Here is a 17,922-nt window from a genome sequence, read left to right on the forward strand (position 1 = left end):
TTCAAAAGTACAACTCGTCCTGCAAAAAACAAGCCCAGAAAAATAAAAAAGTTATAGCTCTGGGAAGTAGGGGAGCGAAAAAACGAAAATACCTCCGGTCATGAAGGGGTTAAAGTATATTCTCTCTGAAACGCCCGTCATAGTATTTCAGAGAATAATGTATCTGGCTTCAATCTCGCAGCCAGGCTCTGATTCATGCTGCCCATGGTTTGAATTGCCGGACAAGTCCCCATGAAGTGTAGCCAGAGGAAGCCACCACTCCATTACTGAAATGTGTAAATATACATAAGCATGATATGATTTTATACTCCTGCCAGCAACATCACCAGTTTCTCCCTGTCACCCTAGCTTTTTGCCGTTCCGATGTCCACCTTCAAGCTTTGTGCCATGAGTTGTCAATACATCATATCACTTATTTTAATATTCTTGTCAATGCTGTGAAGTCTGAGTCAGGGAAATTGAGGCCTGATTCTTGGACTGTGTCAGAGCATTATTATTACAGCCACATTTCCAGTTCTGCGGATCGATGTTGTATATGCTGGGCACGCTTAGCTTTAGGTAGCTAGAAGATGGGGTGCAAATTTTCATACTAGATTATTGTCCAGAGCCTGATGTTAAATGTGCGCTTCCTAGAAAGGGGGTTCTGTGCATTACTATAACAAGCAATATAAGAATGGAGATTACAGCAGAGAGGCCACTGAATTGTCCGTATTACTGTGGACAGTAATGCAGGCTGTATCTCTCAAACAATATGCCCACTATAATAAGCTTATACTACCACCAAATACAACAGAAAGATAATAAACAGGAAGTGTGCAAAACTTATTGAAATAAAATTATGATTTTATTAGTCAATTAAAAAAAAGCAAACAACTTGCTAGTCAAAATTACAGTACTGTGCAAATGTTTTAGGCAGTTTTGGGAAAAAATGTGCCAACATAAGACTGCTTTCTAAAATAGAAGGGTTAATAGTTTTATATTAATTAACAAATTGCAACGTGAATGTACAAAATAGAAATCTAAATTGAATCAATATTTGGTGTTTGTTCCAGTGGCAGACATATCATTGGTGCAATCTGTGCAGCCGAACAAGGGCCCAAGTTCATCTCCAAAGCACTATAATGAGATTGGGCTTAAAAGGGTCCATAGATTGTGCTTGCACAGGCGCCCTCTTCTGTCTGAACCCACCCTTGGAGAATTAGCCAAAGATCTTCTGTGGATGTAGGCTTTCTGTCTGTTCATGTAATCCAAAAACACTTGATGATTTGAGAGTAGTGCTGTATAGAGATCATATCAACAGTTCCAGGGCCCATTGGTTTTTTACACTGAAGATAGTACTTAATGACCTAAACAGTATGTTTGAGGTTGTTGACTTGTTGCAAAATTAATTTGATGCTGTTCAGATGCCTATCTAATGGTATTGCATTATGGATAAGTATCTGACAGTATTTCTCAACATTGAGGGCAATATTAATCTTCATCAAATCACATCTCCAGTTGCTGAATTGCAGTTCATAACTGACAAGGACTCTCCACCATGCTTCACTGGTGCCTGCATACACTCATTATTGTATCGCTCTCCAGATCTTAAGCGAACAAACTGCCTTATGTTACCACCACATATTTCAGATTTGGAGTAAGTCCAGAGCATTTTTGTGCACTGCAGTTCCTATGTTTTTGTGAATAGTTAAGTTTTTGGCCTATTTTCCATGTTGAACGCAACACAGGATTTGAACAAGCCTATATCCACAGAAGATCTGTAGTTCTCCAAGATATTTGGAACAATCTCCCTGCCAAGTTGCTTCAAAAACTGTGTGCTAGTGTACATAGAAGGATTGATGCCATTTTAAAAGGAATCTGTCAGGATCAAACCTCTAAGTTGCCTATATTTGCACGTAGGTCATAGAAAGTCAAATAAAATGAAACCTTGATATATGCGATTCATCGTCTGATCCATATTTTTCCCAATATGTAAATGAACGGTTAACAGTATAGATCTCCCTGAGAATCTACCTCCAGAGCTTATTTTAAATTAAAGGATGACAACTAGAATTGAGCGAATTTGTTCGGGTTCCCTCTTATTCGGCAAGCTATAGTGCTTACCGAATAAGCTGCAGAGGGAACCCGGCTTCCTGGATCGCGCCAGCTGATGGGCGCCGCAGCTGCATGTGTCGCGGCAGTGTCACAGCACATGCATGGAGAGCCTGTTTGTTGCAGCTCCGTCCAGTTCCGTCAGGTTGGATAGTGAACATTGGTGGATACCATTTTCAAGTCTCTCCAGAGGGATTTCATATGTCTTGCACTGAGGAGAGGCTTCCTTCGGGCCACTCTGCCATAAAGTCCCGACTGCAGTGATAGTTGACTTTGTGGATCTTTCTCCCATCTCCTTACTGCATCTCCGGAGCTCAGCCACAGTGATCTTGGGGTTCGTCTTTACCTCTCTCACCAAGGCTCTTCTCCCACAATTGCTCAATTTAGCTGGATGACCAGGTCTAGGAAGACTTCTGGTGGTCCCAAACTTCTTCCATTTAAGAATTATGGAGGCCACTGTACTCTTAGGAGCCTTGAGTACTGCAGAAATTCTTTTGCAACCTTGGCCAGATCTGTGCCTTGCCACAATTCTGGTCTGACATGCACTGTGAGCTGTGAGGTCTTACAGTGCCTTGTGAAAGTATTTGGCCCCCTGGAACTTTTCAACCTTTTCCCACATATCATGCTTCAAACATAAAGATATCAAATGTAAATTTGTGGTGAAGAATCAACAACAAGTGGGACACAATTGTGAAGTTGAAGGAAATTTATTTGTTATTTTAAATTTTTGTGGAAATTCAAAAACTGAAAAGTGAGGCGTGCAATATTATTTGGCCCCTTTAACTTAATACTTTGTTGTGCCACCTTTTGCTGCGATTACAGCTGCAAGTTGCTTGGGGGGGTATGTCTCTATCAGTATTGTACATCGAGAGACTGAAATTCTTGCCCATTCTTCCTTGGCAAACAGCTCGCGCTCAGTGAGGTTTGATGGAGATCGTTTGTGAACAGCAGTTTTCAGCTCTTTCCACAGATTCTCGATTGGATTCAGGTCTGGACTTTGGCTTGGCCATTCTAACACCTGGATACGTTTATAGACAGGAGTGTGCATTTACAAATCAAGTCCTATCAGTTTAATTAAACAGCTGGACTCCAAATGGACAGCATGTGACTTAAATAAGAGTGTCTGAGCAAAGGGTCTGAATACTTTTGACCAAGTGATATTTAAGTTTTTCTTTTTTAATAAATTTGCAAAAATGTCTGCATTTCTGTATTTTTTTCAGTCAAGATGGGGTGCAGAATGTACATTAATGAGAAAAAAAATGAACTTTTTTGAATTTACCATATGGCTGCAATGAAACAAAGAGTGAAAAATTTAAAGGGGTCTGAATACTTTCCGTACCACTGTATATACATCATAAAGGAGACACTGGCACTAATGTATATACATCAGATAGGAGACACCATTACTGCTGTATATCCATCATGTAAGATACATTGATACTGCTAATCTACTATGAAAAAAAAAGGAAAGAAACGTCCAATATTCAAAATAAAACAAATATTTATTTCAAAATACAAATAACTAAAGGAAGTGGTGGGAACAAAATACCAAAAGAAGGGCAACACTGGGGATCAATTGCACCAATATATTGCGCAAAAATATAGTGTGGCTTTATAAATTCATAGAATAAGATATCATCCGAATAAATTAGTAAGCCACAAGAATAAATAGATAAAATCTTAATATTCAAATATTATGTGCATATGTGAATATAAAGTGCAAAATGCAAAAATCATAAATGGGCTAAGGCATACAGCAATACAAAGTGCAATGCATATCTAAGTATGAAGTGCAAATGCAGAAAAACTATTCATGAAAAGGGTAAGACTGGTTTCACATTAGAGTTTTTTTAGCGCAGCGCATCGTGCGCGTCCATGCACCATGCGCCCCTATGTTTAACATGGCGGGCGCATGGTCTAGAGTTTGCACACGCACGTATGCGTTTTCGTGCGCATGCGTTTTTTGTAGCGTGCGCCTAGGCGCGCCCGACACAACCTGTTGCATTTTTGGGTCCGTCCAACGGCTTAAAAAAACGCATGCGCACGGAATGCGCAAAAAATAACATTGCAGTTTTAAGAGTTAACATGGCTACAAACTGGTTAAAACGCATGCGCCTAAAAAACACAAACGCATGATGCGTTTTTTGCATGTGTTTCTATTGCGCACAATGCGCAGCGCTAAAAAACGCTAATGTGAAACAAATACAACAGTACAAAATGCAATGCATATGTAAATATAAGGTGCAAATGCAGATAAACCATTCATAGAAAGGATAGAGGGCCCGTCACACTAAGCGATATCGCTATAATGTCACTGGTTTTGTGACGCAGCAGCGATATTGCTAGCGATATCGCTATGTGTGACACTCACCTCCGACCGGCTCCCCTGCTGGTTATCGCTAATTGCGCAAGAACGGCCTGGGCCGTTTCTCGTCGTCAGCTTCCTGCTGGGCTTCCTGCTGTGGCGACGCGTGGACGCAGGCGGGAGGACGTCTTCATCGCCTCGTCTGACAGGTAAGTAGCGACCGCCAACCGCTGCTGTGTCGCTGGTGAGATCTGCCTGTTTGGCAGCTCACTAGCGACCACTTAGCGATGCACCAGCGATCCTGACCGGGTCATATCTTTGTCGGGATCGCTGGTGCATTGCTAAGTGTGACAGTACCTTAAGGCACACAGACATACAAAGTACAAATGCAACTGATAGTTCATAAAAGAGGAGGGTGGGGGGCGCTAAAGGGTGCAGCAGTACAAAGTAATCACACATATATTCCAACAATTAGAGATAAATAGTTCAATAACGTATGCTCAATGGCAAGTAATTATAAACGCTAGTATATGTTGCTGCAGATAGAATACATATTCAGAATTTGCTCAGAGTACGCCCAGTCAATACTTTATGCCTGTAGTGCAGGATTCCCAGTATGCGCCCGACTCCGAAGCTCGTTTCGGCGTCTGCCTTCGTCATACTGCTGTATATACAGTGAGAAAATTCTCACGATGCTAGCGGTAATCTCATTGAGGTCACCACAGTTCATTGTCACCACAGTTCATTGTCCTGGCTCACCGTGACCTGAGTGTGGGAACGCAGCTTCAGTGACCGGCAGTAACCTCTATGATATCACCGCTCGTCACTGAAGCTTCATTCTCAGCAGCTTTGTGTCTCCTATTTTTCAGCCTGAACAGTTGCATCATGCCATCGTCCAGTTTGAAAGCCAGATGTAGCAGAGATGGATTACAACATGGGGCAGTTTTTATTACCGTATATACTCGTGTATAAGCCGAGATTTTCAGCACATTTTTTGTCATTGTCCAGAAAACCGGCGTGGGCTTCTAGAAGACATCTATACTCACCCTCCATCGTTGCATCTCCGTCCCCGCATCTCTGTCCCAGCGCTGGCAGCTTCTTCCTGTGTTCAGCGGTCACATGGTGTCGCTCATTAAGGTAATGAATATGCACGTGTCTCCACTCCCATAGGTGTGGAGCGCATTTTCATTACTTTAATGAACAGTACCATGTGACCTGAGCATAGGAACAAGGAAGAGCTGCCGGCATGGGCTAGAGATGCATTGCAGGGATGTGGACCATGCTGGGGGGTTGTGAGCCATGCTGTGGGGGTTGTGAACCATGCTGGGACGTTGTGAGTCATTCAGGCGGGGGGGTGAGCCATGCATACAACAGAGGGAGCCATACATTGCAGGACAGGAAGGGGGAGCCACACATAGCAGGACAGGGATGAGGGGACAGTGCATACCCGGCTTAAACTCGAGTCAATAAGCTTACCCAGTTTTTCGTGGCAAAATTAGGTTCCTCGGCTAATACTCGGGTTGGCTTATACTCGAGTGTATAAGGTATCTTCACATCGGACAGGTGAAGGATATGGTTGTTTATGATTTTTGTTTTTTACAGTGGACTTGGGCATCGGTGGATTATTTTCACATCGGAACGTGGTGGGATATAGTTATTCATAATTTTGGGGCTTTTTTTTTACAGGGGACATGTGCTTTAGTGGATTTTAGGCAGAAAGTTTGAGTATAACTTTTTTTTTTTTTTTAATAACTGGAAAACAGGGTGTTGAGTTTTATTTGAAATAAAGGTTTTTATTCTTTCTGTGTGTTTATTTGTAAACTTACTATGAGGTCAGTAATGGTAGCATTTTATAGATGCCTCTCCATTACTAACCCCTGGGCTTGATATTAGCTGATAATACAAAGCTGACATCATCCCCAACCCTATTACCCCACTTGCCACCGCCACAGGGCAAGTGGGAAGAGCTGAGGCTAAGCGCCACATTTGGCGCATCTTATGCATGCGCCATTTCTGGGGTGGCTGAGGGTTGATTGGAAGGGTGGGCAATATCAATGGCCAATTCCCAAGCTAGCATCATCAACCCACAGCTGTTTGTTTAGCCTTTGCCCTTTGCTGGTTTGAATTTAAAGGGGGACCCTACATCATTTTTTTCTGGGGCCCCCCATAAATTCACCAGTAAAGGCTAAGCAAACAGCTGTGAGCTGTTATTAAAAGCCTGGGAACCTTTTACGAGATTGTCCTTTTCCCCAGATTATTAATATTAGCCCCCAGCTATGGGCTTTCCCTTTGTTGGTTAAGCAAATTATGTGGGAGCCCATGCCCTTTTTTTTTTTTTTTTTAAATCTAAATTTTGCACAGGAGGGACATAGCGAGTGCTCTATACAACTCACATCATTGTTGCCTGTTCGCGCTGGTCATAGGGAGACTAGGTGATAATGATCATAGTTATTTTCAGCAGCCAGCCCCTGGGAACAGCACTAACTGTACCACTTCTTCCCAGGCGCCATTACATGTCACGCTGATGACACATGGATGTCATCTATCTATCTGTGTGTCATCAGTGTCCACATGCGTGACATGCATTTTGTCTGTGCTGTTGATAAAAAAAAAACCTGACATGTCTGCAAGTTTTTCACAAGGACACACGGTGAGTGTGAAAAACCTGACATGTGCGGACTGCCATTGAATACAATGTGTCCATGTGTCCTTGTTTGCGCTAAAGAAAAAAAGACCATGTACAGACACAAAAAATGGACGTGTAAAGGGGACTCAAGGCTGTATACATCAGTGAGATCCAGTGCTCATCTATCTGTGTTAATTCATTGTAATTATTGAAAAAAGAAAATGTTCTTGTTACAGTATTTTTTTTTCTCCCTAGAGTCATAGCTGTTACACCCCCTCCATGTCTTAGTTTTGCATTGATCCTTCATACTCCATTAGTACATTGGATGAGCTTGTATTAGAATCTCCAGGGTTTCTTTCATACATGACTAAACCCTACAGGAACGACTCTTGAATCGGATGTTCACTTACCTATATTCCCTTTTTCCTTTCTAACACATTGGTGTGTTTTCACATTAGGATTTTCACTCACTAGGCTCTGAAGTGGTGGAAGGTGCCATTAAAGCATCAAGGCATTTATAACAAGTTGCATCATTGCTATTCATGTAAAGTAAAAGAAAACCCAGAAATCATATATACCGTATGTATATATATTGTGAACTGTTAGACACGAGGCATATACTGTTATTTCAGTGGTTAATTTCCATAGAAAGCTGATTTATTTTTCCTTCACTCTATCCTAGATTAATTGGCAAAAATATCATAAATAGTATTAAACTAAAATGATACAATACAATATTACATATTTCCAGATGTTATATTCCCAGATACCTGCGGCCTCTAACTGGATTTATTCCTACTTTCTCCCTCACCCATGACAGCACCACGGAGAGAGGGGGTCCGCCCATCAAGGACAGGAACCTACAGACAAAAGAGCGGCACCTCTCCTCCGCCCCCAGTTGGGTTCCTGTCCTTGACGGGTGAACCACGGCAGCAGGAGCGCAGCGCTTACCGGAAGGTGAAGATCCGGGACCGTCCCGTCCGCGGTCAGACAGCGGGGAGGCCCCTGTCGCGGGGCGGGGTCGGTTGCCGAAGCCGCCACCGCTGCAGCTGAGGGGCTGTCCAGGGTGAGCGGGCGGGGAGGACCGGGCCGCCGCTCCGGGAGGAGTAGGGGCCGGGGGACGCCGGTATAGGGGCAGCGCCGGGTACAGAGGTGTACCAAGATGGCGCTGCCCCGGAAGTAGAAGGAGGAACTTCCGGGTCCCCGCGGTCGGCACATGCGCAGTGCGCACTCCCCGGGGGAGGCAGCGGTGCAGGCCGGGAAGACAGGTGACGCCAGGGCGGCTTATTCAAATTCGGAACGCTGAAGCAGCCTCAGGGCTGGAAGCGTTCAGGCGCGATGGATAGCGACCAGCATGAGGAGCTACAGCAGCCTAAGCAGCAGCAGCAACATAGGCAGCATCACCAGCACCGCCAAAAGGATAAAGACGGACGGGGGAGCCGGTCCAGTAGCCACTCCACGCAACATTCAACTGCAAGGAGCAAGTCACCTGCCGTGGATCGCCCAGTGAGGGATTTGGATCCACTTCCAGAACCGGTACCTGCAACCGCGCATGAGGGGTAAGTGGATCTTCGTGAATGTTCCCCATTGTAATAGACTTCTTTCCCTTATCAGGGAAAGAAGAAAGAAAAAACCAAGAACAGGGAATGCCCCACCTGTAGGAAACCATTACCAACGCCCTGGGAGAAAAAATTGTGTGACTCCTGTATACAGGAGGTCCTCGGCGGTGAAACCCCGGATCATGCCGCAGACCTAAGGGCGGTAATCCACGCAGAAATTCAGAGTGCCCTTTCATCCAAAAAACGGGAAAGGAAAGGAAGGAAGGGGGACGTGGTAATAGAGTCCCAATCAGAGAGCTTATCGTCAGGGGAAGTCACCTCCCATACTGTAAATACCGACTCGTCATCCTCCGAAGAGGAGACGGAAGGTCGTCATTGTTTCCCCCTGGACGAAGTGGATGCCTTAGTAAAGGCGGTAAGATCCACTATGGGGGTGGAAGACCCCCGGACTGATAGATCAGTCCAGGACATTATGTTCGGGGGACTGGGTCAAAAGAAACGGAGGGTATTTCCGTTAAATAAGAACGTCCAAGGCCTCATAGATAAAGAATGGGAAAAACCGGATAGGAAAAGCTCTACGGTTCCTTCCATCAAAAGAAAGTACCCATTTGATGAGGAGGCATCCACATCGTGGGATAAGGCCCCCAAACTAGACGTGGCGGTAGCCAAAGCTTCAAGAAGGTTTGCACTCCCCTTTGAAGATATGGGTACCCTGAAAGACCCATTAGATAAAAAAGCGGATACCCTACTTAAGGGCACCTGGGAATCAGCAGGGGGAAACATCAGGCCGGCGGTAGCGGCAACCTGTACCTCCAGAGCTCTTATGGTATGGATAGACCAATTGGAGAGACAGATAAGGGAAGGGGTTCCCAGAGATAAAATCCTGGAATCCATGCCAATGATAAGAGGGGCGGCAGCCTTCCTGGCCGACTCTTCGGCTGATTCAATAAGATTGTCATCTAAAACGGCAGCCTTGTCGAATGCAGCTAGAAGAGCTTTATGGTTAAAATGTTGGCCTGGGGATCTCCAGACAAAAATGAAGTTATGCGCCATTCCCTGTGAAGGAAAATTCCTCTTCGGGGAAACCTTGGATGACATCCTCGAAAAGGCAGGCGACAAAAAGAAAGGCTTCCCAAACCTAGGACCAGTGAGCGTCACAGGCTTTAAACGGTCCTTTCGGAACAAAAAGTTCTTTCAGAGGAGACCCCCGAGAAACCAAAAATGGGAAGACAGAAGAAGGGACAGGGGGTTCATCTTCGGTAACTCGTCCCGGGATAAAAAACCCGCCAAGTGACTGTGGGCCCAGGGTGGGAGGGAGACTAAGTTTTTTCCTCCCAGCCTGGGAGAAAATATCCAACAATCCCTGGCTGATAAATCTTGTAAGATCAGGATTAAGGATAAACTTTTATTCTCTCCCGCCGCAAAAATATATAATTACCCCGATAAGGTCGTCAAAAAACGAACAGGACGCCCTCGAAAAGGAGGTCCTGAGTATGTTGGACAAAAAAGTCCTACAGGAGGTTCCCCCACAGGAGAGAGGCAGGGGGTTCTACTCGCCTCTCTTCCTGGTAACCAAACCAGACGGCACCTTCCGCACCATCATAAATTAAAAAGACTGAATTGCTATATCAAGAACGAAAAATTCAAGATGGAATCGATCAAATCGACCATCAAAATTCTCTTTCCGCAATGCTTTATGGTGGTCTTAGACCTCAGTGATGCCTACTACCATGTCCCCATTCACAAAGAATCCAGGCAATACCTCAGGCTAGCAGTCTCGATAGCAGGAGAAATAAGAGAATTCCAATACAAGGCCCTGCCATTTGGGATCTCAGTGGCTCCACGGGTCTTTACGAAATTGGTGGCAGAGATGATGGCTCACATAAGAGAACAGGATATTCTGATAGTGCCCTATTTGGACGACTTTTTAATAGCGAGCAACTCAGGCCAGAAATGCACAGAACAGAGAGACAGAGTGATGAGCACTCTAAAAAACCTTGGGTGGCTTCTGAACCTGAAAAAGTCAAGGCTGGAACCAAGGAGAGTCCAGGAGTTCCTAGGCCTGACACTGGATTCAAACATCCAAGTGTGTTACTTGCCAGATCACAAAAAGGACAGAATTATTCATATGGTACAAAAAGCGAGGCAAAACCCTTCTATGACACTAAGACGAGCAATGTCCCTGTTAGGGTCCCTCTCTGCATGCTTGCCGGCGGTCCAGTGGGCACAAATACACATGAGGGATCTGCAGTGGGATATCCTGACCAACCAGCGGGCCTTAGGAGACCACTTGGAACATCATATTACGCTAGTTTCAAAAACTATTCATTCCCTAGCCTGGTGGGAGGACAAAAACAACTTGTCCAAAGGGATCCCCTGGGAGGCCAAGATCACACATGTAATTACCACCGACACCAGTCCTGTGGGATGGGGAGCACACATGGGGATCAGTGTGGCTCAAGGGGGATGGAGAAGTCAAGAACTAAAAGCCTCCTCGAATCAAAAAGAACTGCTAGCAGTAAATTATGCCTTGAGTCACTTTTTGCCAGCATTAAAGGGCCATCATGTCCGGATATTCTCGGACAACCGAGTAACAGTGGCCTATATAAACCACCAGGGGGGAACCAGGTCCAGAACGCTAATGGAGGCATCCTCCGAGATATTCAGGTTAGCCGAGGGAACCTTACTGTCCCTATCGGCGCTACACATACGCGGAGTAGAGAACCAGACAGCAGACTTTCTGAGCCGTACCCAACTACATCAAGGGGAGTGGGCTCTAAATCAGTCCATTTTTCAGAAGATTGTGGAAATGTGGGGAACCCCAGACATAGACTTATTTGCAGACCACAAAAACAAAAAAGTGGAAGCATTCTGTTCTCTAAATCCCAAGGGGAATCCTCAGACCCTGGACGCATTTATGCTCCCATGGACACGGGGACTACTGTATGCCTTCCCACCGACCATTCTCCTCCCGGCGGTGATAAGGAAAGTCAGGGAAGAGGGGGCTCGGGTAATACTTATAGCCCCTTTCTGGCCAAAAAGAACATGGTTTTCATGGCTCAGAATAATGTCAGTAACCGACCCCTGGGTTCTACCAGATCTCCCCGACCTTCTATCGCAGGGTCCTGTGCTACACCCCCAAGCAGTGAACATCCATTTAACAGCATGGAATTTGAAAGGTCACTGCTGAGGGGAAAGGATTTTCAGAAAATCTAATTTCCACGTTACAAAAAAGTAGAAAACCAATTACAATCAAAGCCTATGGTAGAACCTGGAGGAAATTCCTATCCAGTTCGGGGGCAAAGGTTCAGGATGGAATACAAATAGATAAAATCCTGGAATTCCTCCAAAGGGGGTTAGAACAGGGACTAGCGACTAACACACTGAGGGTACAGGTAGCGGCCCTAGGCGCCCTCTATAATCAAGAGGTGGCGAGCGACCCTTGGGTATCACGGTTTATGAGGGCCGCAGCCAGGTCTAGACCAATAGCTACCCAGAAAGTACCATCATGGGATCTGAACTTAGTGTTGTCAGCCCTAACAGGACCCCCATTCGAGCCTATTCAGTCAGCTCCACTAAAGACCCTATCATTAAAAACGATACTGCTAGTGGCCCTAACATCGGCTCGCAGAGTGAGTGACATGCAAGCCTTATCGGCATTACCCCAATTCATTAAAATTATGGAGGATAGAATTATATTGAAACCTGACCCTGCATATTTGCCCAAGGTAGCAACACACTTCCATAGATCACAGGAGGTAGTCCTTCCTTCCTTCTGCCCAAACCCTACGAATAGAGGAGAGGAGAAATTTCACACATTAGATGTGAAGAGGTGCTTAGTGCACTACCTAGAGGCCACCAAGGGATGTAGGAAGGAAGGATCTCTCTTTGTGTGTTTCCAGGGACCTTGTAAGGGGCTCGGGGCGTCCAAAAGTACCCTGGCAAGATGGATAAGGGATGCGATTGCCCTGGCATACTCATGCAGCGGGAATACCATCCCGGAGGGTCTAAAAGCCCACTCTACGAGAGCAATGGCGACCTCATGGGCAGAAAGATCAGAGGTATCGATAGAACAGATCTGTAAGGCGGCCACCTGGTCAACACCTTCTACCTTTTTCAAACACTATCGCCTAGATCTAGCCTCTGCGTCTGACCTGACCTTCGGGAGAAGGGTCCTTCAGGCGGTGGTCCCTCCCTAAGCTACCAATCTCTGAAATTCTCTCCGTGGTGCTGTCATGGGTGAGGGAGAATAGCTTAGTTACTCACCGATAACGGTGTTTCTCGGAAACCATGACAGCACCCGCTTAATTCCCCCCCTTTTTTTCACGTGTGCGGTGAGCACGATTTAATGTGTGTAGAGTGTGTTCTTAGACACGAGGCTTCTCTATAAGTATACAAATTATAATGCTATGTATATACTTTTGTTGTTAACTAACCGGGAGACCCTCTGATGCTCTGTAACCAACTGGGGGCGGAGGAGAGGTGCCGCTCTTTTGTCTGTAGGTTCCTGTCCTTGATGGGCGGACCCCCTCTCTCCGTGGTGCTGTCATGGGTTCCGAGAAACACCGTTATCGGTGAGTAACTAAGCTATTTTCACTGTTGCCACAAAGATATTGTGTGATCCACATGTCCATTGATATTATTGGCCACATCCTGCAGCACTTGTGTGAACATAGTGAATAGTGATACACTTTGTTTTCGATTTTTTTAGTAATTGTAAAGGATTTAGTGGTGTCATTGCAACATACATAGTCTGATCCTGAGCGTTAATTTTGCTAAATTTTCAGTGGTAAAATAATATTAAATTGGACTGCGCTACCATTCTTGTAACAGATTTGTTTTCCCTGTACAATCCATTCTCAGTTTTAGGGAAGAAGTGCCATCACTTGCCATTGTCACCAATTCCAATATTGTCTTGTTTGGCTCAAGTTTAGTCATCCAAAGAACTTTTTGCTACATTTGCACAGATTAGTATTTGATAGATAATGTCGGTCATGTAAAATTCAGGGTTAATTAAAGTCCTCGGTGTCAAAATGAGAAATATACATATAGAGAGGCTGTTTTATTTTTTTAAAGTTGCAATGTCAACTATTTTTTTCTGTATTCTGCGAATTAGTTTCATTTCTTTCAACCAATTCAAGTGTGATTAAGCACAGTATTTGCAGTGTAGATGGTGCTAATTTATACTTTTTCTGATATTCTAATTTCTGTATTTGAGTTACGTTTAAGCCAAGTTAAAAGTGATCCTTAATTCTGTGAATGCAATTATTTTTTTTTTAGTATTTTTTAAAATTACTTTACAAGTCATACAGTTTCAAAGTTTTGAGATTAAAAGGTAGACATAAGTCTGTCGAGTTCAATTTATAAGTTTGCATACTTAGTCTTGTCCCAACTTTTATTGAGAGAAGTGGATGATTAGCTAGTCTGCACATGACCGCAAGTATGCAAATTGCATGCTATGGGCAATGTGACTGTTTACTAGAGCTGGAAATAGAGGGGAATCCTGACAGCGTGCTGTGGAGACACAGGGGTGTCAGTGGGCGCCCCAGTCCACCAGCTGGAACCGCATGGACCAGGGGTCGTCCCACCGAATGCCAGTTCTCCCGTTTAATGTGGGCATAAGGCTAATCAGACAACACAGGATGAGGGTAAAACAGTGTGGCAATACTTTATTGAACCACAAAACAGGCAGATAACATGTAGTACAGTCCCAGCACAATATCCCAATATGGTGCACATTACAGAGTCTCACCCTTCTGGTGACTCGCCGGGATAACAGAGGCTTTTACTTCAGAGCCTACTACTCCACCTGTGGCACGCACACAGAGAGGAGGTAACGACAAGCATAGAAGATAACAGTCCATTTAGGCACAAGGGCCAGTTGACCAGAGGGTCACAACCTGGCTTCATCTTCCAGGGCCGACTACCCCATCTCTGGCACGCACAGAGAGAAGGTAACAACAAGCTTAGGAAGATGACAGTCCATCGAGGTACAAGGCCAGTAGACCGGAGGGTCACAACCTGGCTTTTCTGAACAACCTCATGGAGCCACATGACTGGTGGGTCTCAATCCTGGCTTTCACAAATGTATCCATGGTTCAGCGATGGTCAATTGAACTGATCTGTATTCTTCCAGCCGGGGCCGTGGTCTCCTAATCTGGCATCCAGTAGAATGATAGATCCGTGTTCCTTGTGATGGAGCCATGATGTTTTGTCTGCTATCATGTCTCAGGTCCTTTGGATGTTTTGATGTCTTGGCTGAATCTCTGGCTGTCTCTCTTTACAGAGGCATATAACCTCTTTTTATACTTAAAAAATGTCCTTCATTCAGTATTTACAGGTAATACTGATCAGATCAATTCGCATTGTTTGATTATGTAATCTATTTAAGTAGATTTTCCTCTGTTTTGAATGCCAATAAACTGGCTGGCATGGACAATGTATAATTAGCATATCAGCAAGCATCACTATTCATCAAGGATAGGAGCAAAATATGTTACATCAAATGCCAACTTACAAGTCAGTGTTACAGGCTTACACAAGCAAAAGTCTGTTTTATTGACTAAACAGAAAGAAACACTTAAATTCAAAAGTCAACATATATCTAACAGTCTATTCTTCCTGGCTTGCTAAAAATAGAGATCCAGTTAATTTAAGATACAATGCTGTGTCCTCACATGTGCATAATGCACACTGACAGGATTTGGAAATCTGTAGTCACTTAGTGTGACATCAGAAATTTAATTGCAGCCCAAAGAACTCCTTTAATGCTGAACATGTTAATTATATTACGTTTAGGGGAATTACTTTTTTTTATTTTCTCCAAATTTCAAATAAAAAGTTCAAGAGAACTCCATCTAACCACTGAATAACATGTGAAAAACCTTAAAATCGATTCTGACCTTGAGTAGAAACCTGTTTGTGTCTGTATGAATTTAGGTATTGCACTCATTAATATTTACTATCTTTTTTTTTTTTTGCTATTTGTGGATCTGGTATCTCAATTTTCATTCTGTGATATAGCAATAGAAATGTCTAATGAGACTGCATTTTCTTCTATTTGAAGGTTGTATCAGGGCAGAGTTCACTTCCAGCAGCTGCAGAACAGAATATAACTGCTGCCATGAAGGTAATATGGTCTATGGATTGTTTGTCATAAAAAAAAAAACAGATTAATGTTTGTTTTGCTCTTCGTCTTTTATAGAAGAGCTACAGACAGCAAATATTGGGATTCGATGTGATAGATGTGTGGCGTTACATTGTATTTTATTTCTCAAAGAATCTCGGATTTTTCTGCACATAAAAACCATGCATCACTAATCCATATCAGTGCTGAAATTTGTTTTATCAGCATACAATTTACCATTGATTATGAACAGCATTTAAAAGTTTGAAAGCAACGTTTATTTGCACGTATAGTTATACCATTGTACTAATCAATACATGTGCTTGTTTAGCATATATTATTAGACACGGAGAGCAATTGTTGTGCATAATAGTCACACAATAATAAGACAAATATTTCAGATTAGATTGAGATGCAATCAAAAGTGCGATTTTTAAGGCCCCCATAGACATTAAACGTTAAAGGGGTTGTCCAGTGTTAAGCTACAGGTCTACCGTCACTCTATGTGACTGCAGACATGTGAATCCTCACATAGCGAGCCCTGCATGCTGTGAGGATTTTCCAGCTCGGGGAGCGGCGGCCATGTGACCGCGATTATGTTATGTAAATACATGTGGTCACGTGCCGACTTGATGGATGCGGCCTCGATCAGTGTTAATGTATTGAGTGAGGTCGGATACTATTTAATCGAAAGTATGCAAATCACACACATGCGGTCACATATCTGTCTGCTCCTGGAGCTGACTCCTCTCAGTGCGCAGTGCACGCAATGTGACAATAAACAATTCTGCAGTCACATAAGGTGACTGCAGACTTGTAGCTCAAGACAGATTATCATCTTCTATTTCAGTAATATAAAAATCTATCTTCATTGATTACAGATTTTACCCATAAATTGAGAACTTTGAAAATGAATAAATAAAACTAAATCTCCGAGCACACCCAAATACTCGGAGATCACCTGAGCAACAAGCATACTCGCTCATAACTAATGATCAGTCCTTGCGGAGAAAGAAGCAGATTTCTCTGATAATATCAATCGCAAAGCTTCTTATCTTCATGTGTACTATTGATGTATGAAATAAAAATTAAACCTATGGTTACACTTTAAATGTTTGGCCTCACCAAGGGTGCACCGAGTTCCTGTACTAGTTTTGAACAGTTATTCTGTACTGGCAGAGTCCCTTTAAGACCTTTTTCAGGCAGATTTTGAAGTGGATCTCCCTGAAAAGGATGTCATGTGCACAAACCCTAGGATGGATTTTTTTGAAGGCCCTGCTCGTCTGCTTCTTTTCATTAGGCATGTGCGTACTAATTGTTACCGTTTGCAAATGTTTCTTGAGATTTATCTTAAAATTGGAAAAAAAATAAAGAAAAATACTTTGTAATATGAAAGTACCTGTTGATATCATATGTCATGAAATGACCACATGGTTTATGTGGCACTAGAAGATGTATATTTGGGCAGATTTTATTACAGAATTACATTAGTATGTTTCCACTATTTTTGTAATGTGTTTTAGAGAATTGTTTATTAGTTATAATATAGTAACATTTATGATGCTCACTATATAATCACAGTATATGTTGTTTGATATTTGATTAATTTAGACTTGATGAAGGACTTGCACAAGCGTTCTGCTTAGCTCTATATAAAGTTGCTCACTTCTTTGCTTTTCAAAGCGAATTTCAGAAAATACCAAGAGCTTTTTGGGAACATCTCCTTATTTTGTTTTATTAAAGTCCTGTCCTAAGACTAATGTACCATTACATACAGTTGTGGCCAAAAGTATTGAGACCCCTGCAATTCTGTCAGATAATACTCAGTTTCTTCCTGAAAATGATTGCAAACACAAATTCTTTGGTATTATTATCTTCATTTAATTTGTCTTAAATGAAAAAAACACAAAAAGAATTGTCCTAAAGCCAAATTGGATATAATTCCACACCAAACATAAAAAAGAGGGTGGACAAAAGTATTGGCACTGTTCGAAAAATCATGTGATGCTTCTCTAATTTGTGTAATTAACAGCACCTGTAACTTACCTGTGGCACCTAACAGGTGTTGGCAATAAATAAATCACACTTGCAGCCAGTTGACATGGATTAAAGTTGACTCAACCTCTGTCCTTTGTTCTTGTGTGTACCACATTGAGCAAGGAGAAAAGAAAGAAGACCAAAGAACTGTCTGAGGACTTGAGAAACCAAATTGTGA

General features: G+C 43.2%; 1 protein-coding gene across 2 annotated transcripts in view; it reads left to right on the forward strand.

The window, feature by feature from the left end:
- Positions 1–17,922, forward strand: part of COG5 (component of oligomeric golgi complex 5) — a 555,903-nt gene that overhangs the window by 442,861 nt on the left and 95,120 nt on the right. For both annotated transcript variants that reach the window (XM_073573558.1, XM_073573559.1), the window contains exon 16: positions 15,648–15,710. In XM_073573558.1, the coding sequence (XP_073429659.1) occupies positions 15,648–15,710 (63 nt within the window). The remainder of the gene's footprint in view (positions 1–15,647; positions 15,711–17,922) is intronic.

The sequence above is a fragment of the Dendrobates tinctorius genome, unplaced genomic scaffold (genome assembly GCF_039654945.1).
Source record: "Dendrobates tinctorius isolate UK_male_01 unplaced genomic scaffold, ASM3965494v1 ptg000035l, whole genome shotgun sequence".
In the NCBI taxonomy this organism is placed as follows: domain Eukaryota; kingdom Metazoa; phylum Chordata; class Amphibia; order Anura; family Dendrobatidae; genus Dendrobates; species Dendrobates tinctorius.